A 20,379-nucleotide genomic window follows, 5' to 3' on the forward strand; every position below is an offset into this window, starting at 1 on the left:
GGTCTGAATCTGACGAAAATGGTTGGAAACAGATTTGCTTCCTAACTTAACAAATATTTCAATGCAGTGATAATAATAACTTTTAACTCCTTAACTTTTCGGTCTAATGTGGTAGATGTTCAGACAGATATGCTGCATACATATACTGGAGTTTTAGAATGACTTCTTCCATGACACAAAAAGACACTTTTTATATCGAAACTCATATTTTCTGAACTCTTATTAAAGATAAAAATTTTATAAATGATGCAATTTACTGTAGCTTAAAAATTTTAAAGAAAAGAATAAATTATTTCATATATTTTAAGATAAAATTTACTGCATCTAATTAAATTACGGATATTATAAAATCATGCACACTTTCATTCGAATACATTACCATCTAAAATAAGCAAAAATAACAAGAAACGTAGGTTTAATTTTTTTAAAAAAATATTTAATATAATGAAGGTTTACATTAGTGTGAAAAGATAAGTTTAATTTGGAAGAGTGAGAAATTGCTCGGTTTTAGTTTTTGAAAAAGTCCTTCAATGGATGAATGCTTCTGTTTCCACGTGTTGAGTCTTGCTAACTTTATTGAGAGCGATTTTTATTTTAGCCAGAAAGTCGAGAATTTGCTATAAAAAAGGCAATAAAATTACATTTTATAAGATAAATTCTTACTTACACTACAGAGGATTATAATGACGGCTTTGTATCAGTGTTGAGTCTCGATTTTGAGACAAGTGAGTCCCGATTGCAAATCCGATATTATAGGATCCTGATATATGTTGAGGATCAAATATTCTCCAAATTCGGAAAGAAGTGCCAGCTCGATTACAATTCTCATCGTCTGATCACGTGTCAAGATTTCCACGACATCCTCAATGTTAATTATGCCAAACGGGACCTTAATCTAAATAAGTTTCCTCTCTTTCTTAAAGGCATGGAAGTACTCTTATGGCCAGTTTTAGATATGTTATTGAGTTTCCAGTTTAAATGCTTCGTAACTCCTCCTCTGGCCTGAATACATTTCGCATCATGAAAAGAACAACTGATGAAATAACAGATTTATGACAGCTATTTCTTACATTAAATGTACGAATGATGTAATGAATTCTACTTAATTAAATATGTGTGTGTGTCATCGTTATAAAGGTGACAAAAATATTTAAGTTTCTTTCCGATTCTAGTTTTCCTCTAGTAGAACAATTATTCGGGGTCTTAGAAATCGAAAGATAGTATTCATCCGTCACTTTGTTTGAGATTTAAGGCAATGCATAGCACGTTACAACGTCGGAAAATATAGGTAGGCGCCCCACTCACCGCTTCTGAGTGCACGGGGTGTGCGGCGAACATGAGAGCGGCGACTAGCGAGGCATCCCTCCGCCAAGAGAGCATTTCCCTGCAGAAGTAGAGCAGCAGGACGACAGCCAGTGAGTGCAGGGCCACGTTGGTGGCGTGAAATGAGAACACGCCCCCGCTCAAGCCCCAGTTCAATCTGAAAAAAAAAAGGGAGGGGTCAATCATTTGCTCAATAGTTTAATGTTACCGAAAGAGAGAAAAAAATTATTATTGTATCAATTATTTATAAATTATTACAGAAACTAAATTAGAAATAAATTAGGGAAAAATCAAATAAATATGCTACTAATAGATCTCCACTTGGGTTTCTGATCAAATAAATATTTTCTAAACCTGAACAAAGGTAAGAATATTGAAAACACAAATATCCTAATTAATTAAAGCTAATTAACCTCTATTAATAATAAAAGCATATTTATGCATGTTAGGAACGAACATATCTTTAGAGCTACCTAATTTGACACAGATACACTTTGAGCGGTGAGAATGCGCACCTTTGAACGATTTTTTTTAAATGCCAAAAGAATTTTTATTATTTAAAAAGTTAGATTTTGCCGTTTCTTCACGATCATTTTCGAAAATATTATCACACAGAAATAAATTTTACCACATCTTAGAGTTCAAAAAATTATCTTTCCATTGGCATCAATTCGATATCCATAATATATATATATATATATATATATATATATATATATATATATATATATATATATATATATATATATATATATATATATTAGATTTAATTCATCTTCAAAAATGTTTAAAAAATATTTTATTGCAATATTTCTTTGTTGTAAATGAAATCAAATATCATTTTCACTATTGTTACTGATATTTCACTTAGCTTTTTTCTTTCATAAATAAGTCTTTGAGGGAAAAAAAAAACAATTTTGTTTAAATCTTATTGTCTATTTAAAAAGCTTTAATAAGAAACTATGGTTCCAATAAAAGCAATAATAATTGCAGTTTGTATACAGAAATTTTAGACAAAGTACGATAAACTTAAAACTGAAGTAAAAAATATTTTAACTAATAATACAGAGTTCCAAATTTTTTTATATGAACATGAGTTGCATCAGGAACTTAATTATTACCAGCTAGGAAAAGAAATTCCTCTTCGAAATACAAGTAAGAAAAAATGAAAGCTTGGAGATGATGCAGTTTTGGGATCTCACTTATAATATTATTCATTTTATTGAATCAAAGAAATGTTTATTAAAGGATTCTCAAATATATTAAGTAAATCATGAAATACATTCTGTAATATATACAAAACTTTATTGTTCTTTTATTATTCCTTCTATTCTTTTATTTTTTTACAACCGGGTATCGATTCGATATGCATATTAGTGAATTATTGAATTTAATCATGTCAGCTTCAAATTTTGTAAAATGACAGAAAATTTGATAGGGGTAGAGCACAATAAACATAATTGTATAAGGCTCCTAAAATAGTGCGACTAGCATGAATGTCAAGATTTGATGTTTAAAAATGCTTTGCTGAAGAAGTAATTAGGTATAACAGTTTTAATTTAATTTTTATATAACTAATAATTCCGGAGAACCAGCTGGTCGTCAAAAAATAAAGGAATGCGTGTGTTTTGGATCTCTATAGAATAAATTGTTAGACTTAGTGCTTCTAAGTTTAGCACATATTGGATAGTTGAATAAGTTCTCTCTGTTTTCCAACAGATGGCATTACCGGAACTGATTGCGTTAGTTTATGATAGTGACGCATCTAATTACAAGTACTATAAGCAAGCTTGAAATTCGATGTTCGTTATTTCGCGGAAGTGCAAACAACTTTATTTTTCATTGCGTTAAATATGTCAAATTTCGTGCGAAAAAAAGAGTATTTACGGAGAATTTTGCTACGCTATTTTATTCAAAAAAAAAAAAAAAAAAAATCTTCAGTTGAAGCTCACAGAATTTTTGTTGAGACTTGGCGACCATGCTCTGTCTGAAACAACTTGTAGAGATTGGTTTAGATGCTTTAAAAATAATGATTTTGATCTTAAAGATAAAGAACGCTCTGGCGCACCGAAGAAGTTTGGAGACGAACTATTGGAAGCATTACTTCAAGAAGACTCATGTCAAACGCTAGCTGAACTTACAGAATCATTAGAAGTTGATCACACAACAGTTTCAAAATGTTTGAAAGTATTAGGAATGATTCAAAAGCAAGGTCATTGGTTGCCGTAGGAGTTAAAGTCGAGAGACGTCGGACGGCGTCTTTTCATGTGTGAACAACTGCTTCAACGGCAGAAAAGGAAAGGATCTTTGCATCGTATCATAACTGGCGATGAAAAATATGGATATATATATATGGACCCTAAGCGTAGAAAATTGTGGGGTAAACCCGCCCATGCATCAACATCTTCAGCAAAGCCGAATATCCATGGTTCCAAGCTTCCACTCTGCATTTGATGGGATCTGCTGTGTATAGTTTATTTTGAACGCCTGTTTGAAAACCAAATGAAACCATCACGGAATATCGCTACAGACTACAACTGGAGCGATTAAGCCGAGCATTGAAGGAAAAACGACCACTATAGGAGCAGAGACACGAGAAGGCCATTTTGTAGCATAACAACGCTCGGCCACATGTTGCAAAACCGGCAAAAACCTACTTGGAAACGCTTACATCGGAAGTCCTACCCACCCCCCGTATTCACCGGACATTGCCCCTTCCGACTACCACTTGTTCCGGTTGATGACACATGGCCTGGATGAATAGCACTTCCGTTCTTATGAAGATGCCAAAAATGGGGTCGACTCTTGGATAGCTTCAAAAGACGTGTCGTTTTTCCGACGTGAAATTCAAATGTTGCCAGAAAGATGGGGAAAAGTAGTAGCTAGCGATGAACAATACTTTCAGTAACCTGACTTTTTTTTAAAAAAATAAAGAATAAATTTTCAAAAAAACACAGCAAGACTTATTCAACATCGCGACATTACTTTAGAGGGTAAGAATGTAAATCTCGAGGTATTTTTAATTTTAATTAAAAATTAAGCAATTTATAACGTTTAACTGCTTAAAACATTATGGTACAAATTAAAGTTCTCTACATTTGAAAATTCAAAAAATGTTCTTTTCAAAAATATTAGTTTACTTACTGCACTGTTTGATGGATATTTTAAATTTAAAAAGATAAAGATTAAAAATAAAGCTTATTTTACAACAATATATTTTCTCTTCATCGATGTAAAGAAATTTAAACCCTCTTCATTGTTGCTGCAGATATTTCACGGTGCGTTTTCTCTTCCATTTTTGGTGATAAAATCATGAATATATATATTTTGCATAATAAGTAAAAATATGTTTTAAATAATTTTTTTTCAAATTTTGTTATATTTACAATTGATTCCACAGTGGAACATTTGTTTAATTTTCGAATACTTTCAGCAAGAAAGTTGTTATATTAGCTGAATTTTTAATCACTTCCTTCCATGATATAAAATTTGGAACATTACAGTAGAATGAATAAAAAAGTATATATATATATTTTAAATAGTACGTGTTAATGCAGAAAATGCTTTTATTTGGAAGGCATTAAGAGCAAGAAATATAAAATAAATTATTGAAAATTTTAGCAGCTATTAATGTTCTGAATCAGCTGATTGCCAAAGGCGGCAAGTTTATAATAAGGGATTTCATCAAACGAAACAATATTTTTCATTGTAAGACGTCTTTATCATGTTCTTCTTCTATTATTGGAAGATTAAGATCACACAGTAATAAATGTTCACCTCCTCCCCTTTTTTATTTCATCAAATTTTGTGTGAAATCTATAAAAAAGACTTCTAAGATAGTAAGCATATTAGGAAATGCATCTAGTGAGCTTAAAGATTATGGTTGTCAATCTTTTATTTTTTTATCACCACGTTTTAATTCAAATAATTTGCTAGATGCAAAATGAGTGGTTCCATTTGAATGTCACTCCGTCTCCTTCCGCATAACCAGTAGATGGAACAGATAAAAAGTCACACACAGACACAAAAAAAAATTGTGCTAAATGTCTGCAGCAATTTGAAATATCAAATTACTTTATTAAGGAAATTTTATTACTTTATTAAAACGAACAAAATTCCCGTGAACTATTGGTGAGAAAAAAAAAGGATTTTGAAAAATACTGCGCTACAGAATTCTTATGAATAAATTCGTAAATAATTTCACAAGGCATGCATTTTTTTAACTTTTCGAATAAATGATTTTTTTAAAACTTTGTAAACACATTTGCTTAACTCTTTACGAATAAATGTAAGCAGTAATGAGACAATAATCGATACCATTTATTTTAAAGTTAAATTTTTAATTAAAATTAATTAAAGTTAGAGTCAGCTATAGTTTCTTTACAATAAACTTAACTAGGATATCCGAGCATAATGTGACCTTTCTTATTTAAAATTGAAATATTGATGGTTGTAATAATGTTGAAAGAGTGGAAACACTTAATTATTAGTGCTTTCTTTCTTATTTACGTTTTTAACGTTCGTTTCTCTAAAGTGCAGTCACTAAAAGAGAGCTTCGAATTTGTTCACACTGGTATGATTAGTCTCAAATCTTGGAAAGATTTTGGATTGGTACCGGATATAACGGTTTTCGTATCTGCAGAATACACTACGGATGATGACATTTTTTTGTGCCGGTTGTTTCAAGGAATGCCAGAGGCGTGGTGACCACCAATTTATAACGTATCAAATGCACTGAAGCCCTTTAATGAGTTCGTTGCTCATCTTCCAAAAGAAAAAAAAAAAAAAAAGACATCACAATGTAATGCATCTTTATCATGTACTTATGATTTCAGTGGGAAATGATTCCATTAGTGTGCTTTCACTTCAAATATCATTGGTCAAAGAGGCGTTTAGCTGAAACCGGATTCAACGGGTGTTGGTCATTATAAAGAATTCAATGGATGTCGGAAAAAACAGATGGGTTAAAGAGTTAAAAGAAAATTTATTTTCATTTTTGAATTTCAGTTTCGATTTTAAAATCTCGAATAACATCCTTTTTTAAGATAATATGATTAATGAGTATCATTCATCAATTTTTTATTATTATTATTTTCTCAATTAATCCATTTGAACAGAGTTTTATTTCAATTAAACAAAAGGAGCAAATGAAGAAGAAGATGGTGAAACGAAGTAATTTCACCATTCTTATGAAAGAAATGTCACTTATTTTTAAAATAAATAATTCCAATATAAGAAAAATCTGTCCGAAGTGCTATCAAATTCAAATTGAAATAACAGAATGAAAGAGTTATAGAAAGAGAAGTCTTATTTATGGACAGCTAGGTCCCTCGTGATTCATGCAAAATCAATGAATGTATTACATAATAGCAGTACCCGCACAACGTTGCCCGTGACATAACATCTAAGATTAAAAGTTAGCTTTAGACTTAAGTCTAGCCTGGTAAAGTCTGGCGGGATCAAAAAGATATTCAGAAATCATCAAAAGTAACTACAAAATAATTTTTTATAGCACATATTCAGAAATATTTAGGGCTAAGCTTTGATATACAATCCTTTTGCGCCTTGCGAGGGGCAATTTTTTGGTGGCGCTTTGTTTGGGGTTACATGGCCGCCATTATTTTCATGTTACTGTATGCTACTGTATTTCGATCTTTCCTGTTCATTTTCCATGATTTTTTCCTGCTGCGCATACTTCTGCTTATTTTCATTACTTTCGATTAAATTTTTTTGCATGCATTTCATTTTACTGCATTTATTGACTTTTTTTTCTATATTTCCTTTAATTTGCAGCAGCGTTCCTCTGAACCTTTACATTGAAAACGCTACTGCTGCCGTTCGCGCCATATTCAGCCATTTCGCTAAAATTTGGAGATAAACTTTTTGGTTTAAAATGACTGTATATCAATGCTGTTCCATATTCAGACTGTTAAAATGGTTTCAATTTTCCCTTGTAAACAACACATGCCTTTTTATTCATCCTTCCATTTTAAAGCTGGGCTAAGCTTTGATATACAGTCATTTTGAGCCTTTCGAGGTTGGCAATTTTTCAGTGTCACTTTTGATACTGTTACCCTATTGCTGCCGTTCTCGACACATTCGGCCTTTTCGATAAAATTTGGCGATAAGTTATATTTTGGAGAAAATGACTGTGTATCAAAGCTGGCCCTAAAGCTGAACCATATGGACAGACTATAGACATTGTTCCCTATTGAAACCAAGGCATCATTTATGTAATCCACACATGTATCGAAATTCAGAGCCGTATACTTCTTTTCGGACTAAATATCAGGAACATTTGTTCTTTCACTTCTTCTCCTGTGTCTTAAATTCAAATATCTTTCTCTGTCAACAGACAGGCGAGATTCATTCTGTCTCTGTAATTCAGTTGCAGTGCAATTTAAAGAGAGACGGTTACTTCGCTCAGCAGAAGACTTAGACGACTTTTTTTGAAGAAAGTGTGGACATTCTTTCTCTGATATTCGCTCACTTAACGTTTCTTTCCTCTACATTTTCATTATCGCACAATAAACGAAGCGTTTTGGTATTTGATGTGCTCCGGCCAAGGTTGAATTTCCTTCTTTTGGGGATAATGAGATTTGAATCGTTGTTTACAATCAGACGTAAACAAAGAAATGTATCGCATATGAATACCACAGCTCTTGCTATTTGCACAGGCGAAGTTTGAGATTTCCGCTCACGCGCGGATAAGTGCAAAGATACTGCTGCTTTACGCATGCGCGAATCGTAGTAGGAAATTAATTAAAATCGTAATTATAAAACTCCTCTTTTTATTTTGATACGACTTCAATATACTAAAACCTTCCCCAATAAATGCCCTACAAAATGGTACAAATATCTCCAAAATCAGTTAATTATTTCTCGAGTTTTTAGGGTTTCAACATACAGACGCTTTCAGGAAACTTCATTTTATACTATGTATATATTTCGAAAGAAATTATCATACATTATTAAAGAACTTCAAATATCTTATCAGATTTATAATGCATTGCATCTCTTTAATATTCACATGAGAAACTGATAAAGCAAGTTTCACCGTCCAGGGAAGCAATCTCTTGAGGTGAGAAGGTTGGAGTGCTACTGGCTCAAATTAATATTATTATTTTGCTGGCAAAAATTCCCTGCAGGTGTCTGATAAATCACGGATTCATATTACAAGCTTAAAATCATTCTAAATTTCTTCGAATAAAGTATTCTATTGTTTCTTGTAAATTTAAAAACTTGATCTACTGAATTCAATATTCAATTCAATTGCGATTATTCGTTTGATTGTTTTTAAGCGAATTATTAACCACGAAAAAATGAACGTGATTTCTTAAACATAACAATGCTCAAAGCCCATACAGTATTCCAGCGAGAACCTCTCGAGTGGACAATCAGAAAACAAGAAAAGAAAATGATCAAACAAAATTGGGAAGAATGAATCTGCAGCAAGAATTTTCTTAAATTATTTTATACTAAAAAGATTAAAATTGATTAAATTATTTTTTAAAAATCAGTATATGCGAAATTGAATGCCATTTTGTTTCTTTAAATCTTATAGAATTCCACACTTCTTAACAAATTCAAACAAAAAAAAATGACATAATTGCTTTTTAGTACTTGAAAAAAATTACCTATCCACTTAAAAAGTTTCTAAAAGAGGTGAAATGGGGGATGGAAAATTATACATAACGTGTATGCTATAGGTAATATCTCAACACTGCAAGTATTGCGTAATGAAAAACTCATTGTGGCGTTATGGGCAAATCCAGCAATTCAACCTCGCGGAATGTAACACGTAAAATAAATGAAAGTCCTTCTACTCGCAGGAATTTAAGTGGCTGCTTTAATTTAATGTGTACGGTAAAAATTCCGCGCCAAATAAAAGTAGCACTGGCACAGAGGATCGCCGTTTTCATTTATTTGCGATTCCTATTTGCACTGATAACCGGAAAATTATCAGGTCGTTCCCTTCCGATGAACGGATAAAAGTGAAGCATGGATGATAGACGGTGAAAATAACTTTGCTGTATTTATCACGAGAAGGATTGAATTTCAGTAGTTCGGAATGAATCTGTGAATAGGCAGAAAAGCATAGAACGTATTACATAAGCGTGTCGAATGTAAGTGAAAGCTGTAACTGCGAGTTAGGAAATCCTGTTTGTGTGAAGATAATGGAGTTAATTTGTTCATCATCACCCAGATTATGCTACAAAATTTTCGATAGGGAAATTTAAAACATCTTTCAGGAGTTTTGGTAAATTTGATGTAAGAGAATAGGAACCAACAGTTTAATCAGTATTGTGAATAATACGATAAATTCTGAAATTGAGTGAAAATCGTAAATAATTTCAATAATTTTCAGAGTAATAATTTCGAGGTGGCGTTATTATAAACATGAATGGGTGCGCAAGTTCCATATATTGCGAATGAACTACAATCTATTTTTCCAGTTGAATTTGTCATGCATCTTTCAGTATTCTTTTAGATTACAAAAAAAAATGATCAAGAAACGGAGTTATAACATATTTCCAAAATTTATAGCTGCAGTCCTTCATAAACCAAACAGGAAATTCAGAATGGTTTCCTCATTTTTCACTCGCTTTTTTGCAAAGCCCATAAACGAACTTCACAGAGATTGAAAAACTTTAAGTAAAAATCTAAACATTAGCTTTTTGCTGAAGACTAATTGATTTGTGGCTATTTTTAGACGGAAACACAATATTTGTTTCTGTTAGAAGGCGAGAGATACCAAAATGAGAGAGTGAATTATTTTTCTTTCTTACATCCAGAGATAGGCAAAAGTGACCATTTGTCTAAGCAAAGTGCGTGACTTTTCAAAACAAACTTGTTTACCGCGCAAGGAATCGGAAGCTTTAAGCCAAAGTTTCCATTAAATATCGCAGGAATTGAATAAAATGGCTTCTGTTCAACGCTTGAATAATCCTTCCGGGCGGAAGGCAGGTGAGGGCGCGTAAAAGCGAAATTTAAAATTCCATTTTCGGAATACACTTCGTGCACTTTGTTCCAATCAAAAATGGAGTTTTACATTAATCAAACTGTTCCTGACACTTTTTCTCGAAGGCGACTCGAGGCTTCTCGCCCGCTGGAGGGATTCGCTTCTCCTCCATAAGTTCGGGTATTTTTTGTTTATCCAACAAAAAGGTAAAATGCGATGGAAATAATTGAATTTCTTCTGCCTGCGGGATGTTTTTGAAAAGCAACCTCTGTCTCTCAAATTGCGTTTGCCTGGAGTTAAGAAATAGAATTAATATTGATCTAGGAAAGGAAAGGGTAACTTTCTGTCTGAATGAAATGCAATTAGCTATGGCCGAGAAACACCGATAGACACCGGGATTCACTGAGTAGAAGGTGAACAACGTGATGATTAAAGCCGAATGCTCTATTAATAAAACAATGTAATAGGGATGGTAACGATTTACTCTGATGGGATGCCGGAATCCTAACAAATCAATAAGTAAACTTATAATGTTAAATTAGGATACTAATATATAAGTTCAGACTAGTTTATTTGAATAACATATTTAACTAAACTAAACATGTATTACTAATTATAGATTTCATAAAAAAAACAGAAAAATTATGTCATTTCTAATATAAATTTTAAGATTCGAAAATATTAACCAAAGACAAAAATTCGAAATTTCTTTTCTTAAAAATGGATAAAATAAAAGCATATATATTTTTATGCATTCATATGGCATATTTACAGTGATAGACTACAATTGATACTAAGGAGTTATTTCATTAATAGTCGGTTATTAACATCTATTATAAAAATAAAAATTTAAAAAAATGAAAACTTAAATGAAATAAAATTATGAAAACTTAATTCGTTTGAAATATAATTAAAATTACTGTCCAATTAAATCAAGCAAAGTACTCTGATTTAGATCTTGATTTGTCAGACCCACTGCCCGATAGAATAACAAACACTGTGGCCAAATTATTTCATAACTCGCTGCGTGCAGTTCGATCTGCTTTCTTGCGAACAGTGTTCATAAAGACAATTAGCTTTGATTTGATTGTATAGCTACTTTAATTTTAATTCTTCAAAGAATAATATCTAATGCGATATTAGAATTCAATGTAAATACGTAAACAAATGTGATGAAACTAATCAAGAAGTACAAAAAGAAGTAGAGAGAAAAAAAAATATAGCATCTGCAAGTTGTGCAAATAATCACTATCTTCTCTAAACATATGTTTAAAGTGAAATTCAGGGTTAAAAATACTTCGGAAATATTGATATTTTTAACAAAGACAAAACATACTATTTAAAATTTTGATGCAGCATTAAAAAAGGTTTGAATTTCATTACAGTATTTAAAAGTATTGTTACAAAACATAATTAAAACATCTTTAAAAATGTGTTAAAATTAACTAACAAAATTTGCATGACAGCTAAATTTATAATATAGAAAATATAATTTTTTTTTTCATTTGAAGATGTTGTAAAAATAATTTTTTGCCCCAAATTTCACTTAATTTGCAATTAATTTTTCAAAAAAAAAAAAAAATCTCTCAGTGTCCAATCATTGTGAAAATGTTTGTCAGTATCTATTTCAAACATCCTGACCTTCAGACCGCTTACAGACACACACAATCTTTTTTATTATTTAAAGAGGTGAATAAATAGTAATGAAATCCTATCTGCTATTATCAGACGTCAAAAACAGGTAGTAAATCGGGAAAGAAATTTAATCAGAAAGTTGACAAACAAAAATAAGGAACATAATAAAATTAAATGATGTAATGAAACAATGTTTTTCCACGCTTCAAAAAGATATCTCGGAACCCTTTCAAGAATTCGGTTTCACCTTTGTTTTTAAGATTTAAAGCAGAGATTTTGATAGCATGCTTTTCACTAACTACATACTAAATGAATCTTATAATCATGAGATAATAATTTTTTAAAATCAGATTTGTGATGTACTAAATGAATGTATGACAAGAAAGGAAATATGCTTTAAGAAAATGGAAATTCAATCCGCTTACGAAATAAAGCGAAGCAATTTTCTGTGGATTTATGAAGTGATTTATACCACGCTCTGCTCGCATATTCTTGAAACTACTTTGTTCCATTTTAGAATTATCGTGTTAACATCGATATGGATGGGAGAGCAGGCAGACATCCCATCAAAGTTATTTATCTACAATTTGTTAGAAATTTACAGACATTGTGAAAATGCCGCATGACAAATTTCATAATTTCAACTCTTTTTTTGTTTTGTTTTCAAGAAGTTCTGAAATGTGAAATTTCATTCGAATTTTGAGATTGAATTATCTGACAATTATAACATACTTTTTTGTATACAAGAAAATAAGAATCAATTCATTCAACGTAAATTTGAGTTTTAATTTTCACATTTAATTCAGCCTTTTCTTCCGTGCAATTATCAATTAAGCTTACATAATCATGCTCCACTTCGACGTCTTTTTAATTATTACTTATAGTATAATCATAATCGCTTAAATCATCCGTTTCTAGAATAAATATTTTCCATTTCATCATTTTTAGTGAACACCATTTTATAAAATTATTTTCACGGAAATAAAATAAAATGAATAAAACCCTTTTAAAATAATTATTTCCCCACTTCCAGTCTTGTAGTCATCTTACCAGAAGCAAAAATTAAGTTGTCGCTTTTCAGATTAATCGTGGCAGCAGAGTCACCGCCAATCAAGCCTTTTTTAAGAGCATTTGATCCAACACTTGATGCGCATTCGACTTCGTTACCAAAGACTTAAGTTAGTTTAAAGTCACATGATTTGAGTCATCTTAATATCATTGGTACGTTTTTATTTAAACCTTACATTTTATTCTATCTTATTATAATGGTGTCAGTTTTTTGTCTCCCCCCCCCAAAAAAAAATGGGAACATCCTTGAAGTACAAAAATTTAATTTTCTGTTAATTTATCTTCAAACCTAATACATGCTTATCGTGATAATCAGCCAATTATGTAAAGAAAAAGTCTGTTTCATGGGGCCGACTTTTATTAAATAGGTCCGAATTCTCATTTATGTTAAAGCCTTATATATGTGTAGGACTGGGTGTGACAAAATGCCCATTCAATCCCGTTTGGATCAGTGTCTTTGATACTAATTAAGAAAATTTTAAAGAAAAACAAATAATTTATTTACTGTAAACAAAATTAAAAGGACATTAACAATTAGGACGGGAAAGGTTATTTACATTAAAGTTAGAAGTAAAATATTTAGATGGCACCAAGGGCGAAGCCTAATACGAAGTCTGCCCATAGCTAAACTATGTTACACCGTTGCGTATTAAATAGTCATCGTTATCGGACACGAAGAACCTTCTCTCCTCTTCTTCTCTCGAGCGAATGAAAGTGCCAGCAGCTCGCTTTTTAATTAAAATTTATGGGCATGTGACTTAGCCCTTTGGATTAGTAGAATCCATGGTGCCATCTATTACAAAACAATAAAACTAAATTGAATTGGATGCATTCAGTATAACAGTGGAATGGTAAATCTCTACCTTCCACTAAATTAATCTAACCATCTACATATATGTATATATATATATATATATATATATATATATATATATATATATATATATATATATATATATATATATATATATATATATATATATATATATATATATATATATATATATAAGCAAATGATAACATTTATTTTTTGATTTCGGACTCTCCACCTTTTTTTAATTTTTTATGTGTTCTTTTTTTCCCCTCTTTCTATTTTTTTTTTTTTTTTGCCTTATTTGGAATGCCAGATGATAAGTGTGCTATGCCTAAAACCAGAGGACATTCTAAAATTGAAAAATGCATTCTTTTTGTCCAGTAAAATGATCAGAGCTCTTTTGACAATGACCCAAACTCAATATAAATGGAATGCATTTGTGCGAGGTCGAGGAAGGTGAAAAGACCGTCAAGAATAATAAAAAATGGGCAACAAAAACGATAGCAGATTTATTTTGAGTGCATTCACATACTGATGACAGAAAATCTTTTGGGGATTCTGATGCGATTAGGATAACGGAGAAATGAACCGGTTTTATATCTTTTCTTCCCGATTTATTATTTTTTATGGTTATTTTTTTTCGGGGGGGGGGCTGGCCCAAATTTGCCATTAAGCTAAATATTCTTCCATTCTCCCCCATCTTCCCAGTTACAGTGGCAGTGTACCTAATTTCAGCGATTGTTTCTCTCATTTCTTGTGTCCCGTGGGCTCCCTTTACGGCTAGAAACGAGAGTCGTAGTTTTGTGGGGGCACACATCAGGGAATAAATAACTTATTATTCTCTTCTATGCGATGTAGAAAAAAATAAATCGCCCGTAAATTCGACGTCAAGATTTTCGCAAGTTCCACTTCTCCCTGAGTAAGAAAAATTAGGGGGGGGGGGAGGAAACAATCACTTTACCTCCTCATATTCGACTACGAAATTCGCAATTGATGCAATTAGACCACAAGGTTTGGATGATAATCCTCGTTTTAAAACTTCAAAAATAAATTCTAAAGCACAAACAAAACATCAAAAAATGATTTTTTTAAAAAAATTATGTTGGATTGTCTTTGAATGCGGTAACTTAAAATTCAACAAATCAGACAGGAATTTTATTGCAATGGCCTTTTCAGCAATTTTTACAGATTTTTATCATATTTCGGACGTAATCCATCCACTTGTGTGTGAATACAATAATTCAGAAATTCAAATATGGAATTAAGTGAACACATTTATCATTAAAATTACGGACCTGTTTAAAATTTTGGATTCTATGATTGTGTCATTTTATATATTTATGAACATGTAAACGCACGACTGCGACCAAAACAAATGAACTTCGATATTATTATCAAAATTTCCACAAAGTCCGAAAAATCCATGGATTTGATGTAGTCAGTGTATGGTGAAACATTTCGACACGTTCATTAACAAATGGCAATACTTCGTTTCAACTTGAAAGTACGGACACACAGGCAACAAAATTCCGCCGAAGCGTATTCAATAACAGCGCTTAGAAGGAAAAAAAAAATAGAAGAACGCAAGCAGCAAAACATTAATAAACAGCATGAAAAGCTGATAGAGGAAACAAGATTCAAATGATTAATTCCAGCTCGATGTCCCGGCTTTTTGTAGCTCCTGATATAGGGTCCAGTAACTTCAAGAACTAAACCTCATCATTCGCATCCTGATGGTCCTACCACCAAAATTCCTGAAGATTCTGGAATTTTCTATTTTTATCGCCAAATGGTTGCCAAGTTCATCTCCAATCCCGATGGTCATAATGGCCATAAATCCGATAGCCGTTGAGTGTCTATCCAGGCTATTTGTAAAAATGTTTTCATTGCGTTGGAACTAACTGCGCTGGGAAGTAACATTACAAATCCTTAACATTATTTGGCCAACCGATGTAAAGAAAGGCATTTATGTTCAGCTTTCTTCACTGCACTCAGTTTAGCCTAGGACGCTGTGTTTGTTTAAAAAAAAGTCAATGGAAGAAATCATGCCTATAAAATTTAAAAGGGCCCAAAATTATGGTAAAGGAGAGACTGGCAAAAAGTCTTTTCTCTGCTATATGTTTTATTTGTGTAAAAGTTATAGCAGTAAGTTATAAGTAAGTTATAGCACTGTAATGAAGGGGAAAAAATATATGTATGTGCCCCCTATGTTCAACGATATAAGTTACGTGGAATATTTCAACACTTATATGAACATAACAGATTTTGTCAAATAATAGATTTTCTTTTGTCATTTATTCTTTTGTATTTATTTCATTCCCCCCCCCCTATCTTTTTTCTTGACAATTTCTATCCCTTTTTACATAACACCATCCCAACATAAACACTAGGATTCAGTTCAGGTTAACAAAATTCTAAACTAATTTAAATTTTTATACACTTTGTTTGGCTCCACTCATTTCATGTTTGTAAAACGGAAATGCGAGATCGAATTTTCAATTACTGGGTTTCTGTAATTTTACACACTTGTGTATTTTAGATGACAGTTTTATTATTTACATAACTACTCATTATTTATTTAACTCAGTTTTATTATTTACATAACTACTCATTATTTATTTAACTCAGTTTTATTATTTACATAACTCAGTTTACTATTAATTTAATTAAATTTTGATTCCATGTGATGACTTCACATAATTGCAAATGCATGAAAAAGAAATCTTCCACAATATTAATGATAGTAAATTGTAAATCAGAGACAAAAAACTTCACGAAAAACTAAATATGACGAAACATTTTTCCATTTTAGTACATTAATAATGTCAGTTTTTAAAAGTTGATTTTAATAAATTTATTACCATGTTAAGAATTCTTTTCATACTAATCTTGTTCCACGAATTACGATGCACCACTCCTGCTGACTGTATGAATTATCATTTCTTTCATTTTACAATCACTGTTTCCCGTTACTTCCCGTTAGCGAATCTGCTCGTTACGGAGCTAATGTAAATGTCCGTGAAAGTGAGAAAAGTTCATTCTGCACTCGTACACCGAAAAACACACGTAAATAGTTTCAGATGTGGTCCCAAATGTTCGGCTCATTTTGAGCGGTGACATTATTGTATTTAGGCTGTGATTCAGGATAAACAATAAATTTTTCGAGGGGACATTATTTCCATTTGCTTACTCTGCCAACATTCGGCATTCGAAAAAAATAATGGTAGGAAAATGCTAGTTACTTTATCTAATTATGATGAATGACAGGCCGTATTGTCTGTTTTTATTTGCATTTGAATTGCTGTTGGTTTTTTTCGCGCAAGCCGACTATACGGCACCAAACAAAAGTTTCTAGTATTAACCCACAAGGACACGCACGGGGTCTTTTTGATAGCGCCCTTTCTTTTTTGTTTAGAAATTCTAGGTTTTTATTGGCCTACGTGTTACTTCTTATACTTTATGCCAGAATTAGAAGAACAGAAATGAATGAAACACTCTTATTTGTTATCGGAGAATTGGAGTCAAATTGACCCCTGCGTCCATTGCCATTTCAGATTTATTTAATGCTCTGACTATGACAGCGTACGACAGTGAGCAGCAGAAATTAGAGATCTTTTTGCAAGTGTTCCTAATGATCGACAAAATGACGATCGCTTGGATTTGTAATGTATTGAAGAAATTCTGGAAAGAGATCATGATATAGAATCGAAACAAAATGTTCTTTCTGAATATTCCAGAAAATCTGGTTGTGGAAGAGTTGCATTCTCATATAATATGAATAAACTGTCTTTAAATTTGTGTTAAAATGTCTTTGAATGTTATGTTAAAATGAAATTCATGTTTCATTCTGAATGAGGACTACTTTTTGTGTCTGTATGTGAAAATGAAAGACAAAAGTTCTGAATTTTCATAGTTGTATATTCGAGCTTCTTTATCCAAAAAAAATTCAAAGATAACCTATACATAAAATTTAGATTTTTTTTTCAATATCTTTACATAGAATTTTTTTTTTTTTTTTTTTTTTTTGAAATTTTGGAAAAAGAAATGAATATATAAAAAGTGTGGAAAAAAGAGGCTAAGTTCATTTTTGATTTTTTCTTATTAAAAATCGCATTTATAGCTTAAATATTTGAATTAAAAAATATTCATATACCCTGAACATGTTTATTTTTTACACAATCAGACAATAAGATGAGTGAGTGTCTGACAGTTTGTGATGAAAATGACCCTACGCGTGTGTTAATGTTCAAAAAATGGGTGCATGCAATGAAGAGTCAAGGTAAAAGTATAATAACATTATTGTAAAACATCGTATATGAAAATGGACTCCATAATATATTGATATTTTTGATCATTCACTCTGAATTAAAGGGTATCTTGAAATAGAAATTTTGATTGCAGACTTGTGTTAAGTTTCGAACTCGGTAGTAGGAAAACACAACGTCCAAACCATACATATGAGAAGCTCTATATTATACTAAAATAAACAAAACGTGTCTTATAAATGACTAAGTCTAAGGCAAAACTCTCCCTCTGGTTAGTTTTACGATTCTTCGCTTTTATATCAGAATCTTAAACAGAACTGTCATTTGTTAGTAAAAATAAAGATGAATTCTTTTTTAAAAAAAGAGGGAATAAATGTCAGGTGTGTTTTTTTCTTTTGGTTCACCAAGGAAGTGTAATTTTGGGACGGGAGGGGGGGGGTTTCTTCTGAAGTGTTTTCGGAAGGTTAAAGGGAAAAGAAATCATCTGCCGAAATGAACGAGGAAAAGGCAACGCCTCGGAAGGGACCTGTGACCGTAATCGCTTTCTCCTCCCCGATTGCAATCACGTCTGCAGGAAAGGAAGTGAGAGCAAGAACCGGATATGTCGAAACAGTTTTCCAGTTTCTTCTCGCCCTTCTCCGGGATGGAAAGGGGGGGGGGTAGAATGGGGTGTGAGGAGACGCCGATGAGAAGAATTCTCGCAGAAATGAAATAAAATGCACCGTGCCTGGAATAAAGGAAGAGTGCTGTGTTGGCACATCCGGATTTACCAAAACATGCTCTTTGATAAGACATTCTGCAAGATTTGATCGACCTGTTCTAACTGCTTTGCTATTTCTTCTAGTTTAGAAAAAAAAAATATTAAAGGTTTTTTTTTTCTTTTTTTCTTTTTTTTGAAAAAGAGAATTTTTTTTTTTTTTTTTTTTTTTTTTTTTTTTAAGATTAAAGAAAATTTTAGAATTTCTTTATCCAACGATATACCGAACATTCAAAATAAATTTCTCGGTTCCTGGGATATTTCTCTGAAATTTTTCCTAATAATTGGGCTTGCCATTCTTATGTAAAATGCAGAGATCAAGCGCTGAGAGGCAACATTTTGATTTTTTTTTTTGGTGGTGGTGGGGGGGGGATAAGAAAGGGATAAATGGAATGGAAATGCTTTAAACTATTATGAAACTTCAAATTTTCCATTAAATATTAAATTGCAAAATAAAAATTTCCCTTAGAATTTTTACTCGGAAATTTTTATTCTAAGTAAAAACAATATTTTATATCACTGAAATTGAAATTTTCTTCAATCTGAAATGACTTGATTTTTTTTTTTAAAGTTTGGAATAAAAAAGTAAAAAATTCTTAATACAAAAAATACATTAATGATTTAATGTACGCAAAATTCTGTGAAAATATCTTTCAGCTATGTAGGAGAATTTTATTCCCTACATAGAATTTTATTCCCTACTTTTACCCTCTGTTTTGATGCCATGTAACGTCTATTTAGGGAGTGACATCATCATTTTGAATATTAATGAGAGAGCGAAGACATCAGTTAGAAACGAATATATCTGCAAATTTCATGTCGAAGGCAAATGACAGTTTAGTATTTAGTTACGGACAAAATATTATTGAATTCCGCAGTTTCTGTTGACAACAGAATCAAAAGAATAATAAAGCAATGTTTTACATATATACAGAATTGTATTCTTTAAACAATACCCGATCTCCTTCCTCTCTTGTGACATAAAGACAAGTTTTTTTTAATAGGTCGGCAAAAATTTACAGAACTTGCTCTGTCAAAGGTAATTCATCCCTTCATTCAGACATAATGTCCATCAAAACTAATTGAATATAAACCATTCAATATACTGTTGTACAAAATTGTATTAACTGGCAAGCTTCTAAAAATGCCACACCACATATTTATAAAAATTTGCCACTGACAATGAACCATTTGTAGGAAGAAGAGAGCTTACCATTTCAAAAATAATTGTTTTCAATAATGCTCCTTTCTCTATTAAAGCGGAATTCGTCTGTCAAAATTACATTTCTCTGAAAAGAAGGATGGGAGTTTAATTGAAATATAGCCCAACTGTAATATTTTATATTTCGATCGTTAAATTGTTCGTGTCATTATTGAAACAACTTATGGACTTCATGAATTTTGTATGGGAACCAGTTATTCACTTGAAGTATTCTTTATACTATTGCTTTTAGAATGCTAAGCTCTGAACAGACTGATCCTATGCAAGCAAAACGGTAACTTGAAAATCAGTCAAAATGTCGATTTCTGTATCATTTGTACAATACTTCATCTT

General features: G+C 31.7%; 1 protein-coding gene across 1 annotated transcript in view; it reads right to left on the reverse strand.

The window, feature by feature from the left end:
- The window catches only part of LOC129968406 (protein O-mannosyl-transferase TMTC1-like), a 314,983-nt gene that overhangs the window by 157,884 nt on the left and 136,720 nt on the right, over positions 1-20,379 (reverse strand). Inside the window, exon 2 of the mRNA XM_056082263.1 lies at positions 1,306-1,480. Coding sequence (XP_055938238.1) covers positions 1,306-1,480 — 175 coding nt within the window. The remainder of the gene's footprint in view (positions 1-1,305; positions 1,481-20,379) is intronic.

Source organism: Argiope bruennichi, chromosome 5 (genome assembly GCF_947563725.1).
Source record: "Argiope bruennichi chromosome 5, qqArgBrue1.1, whole genome shotgun sequence".
Taxonomy (NCBI): domain Eukaryota; kingdom Metazoa; phylum Arthropoda; class Arachnida; order Araneae; family Araneidae; genus Argiope; species Argiope bruennichi.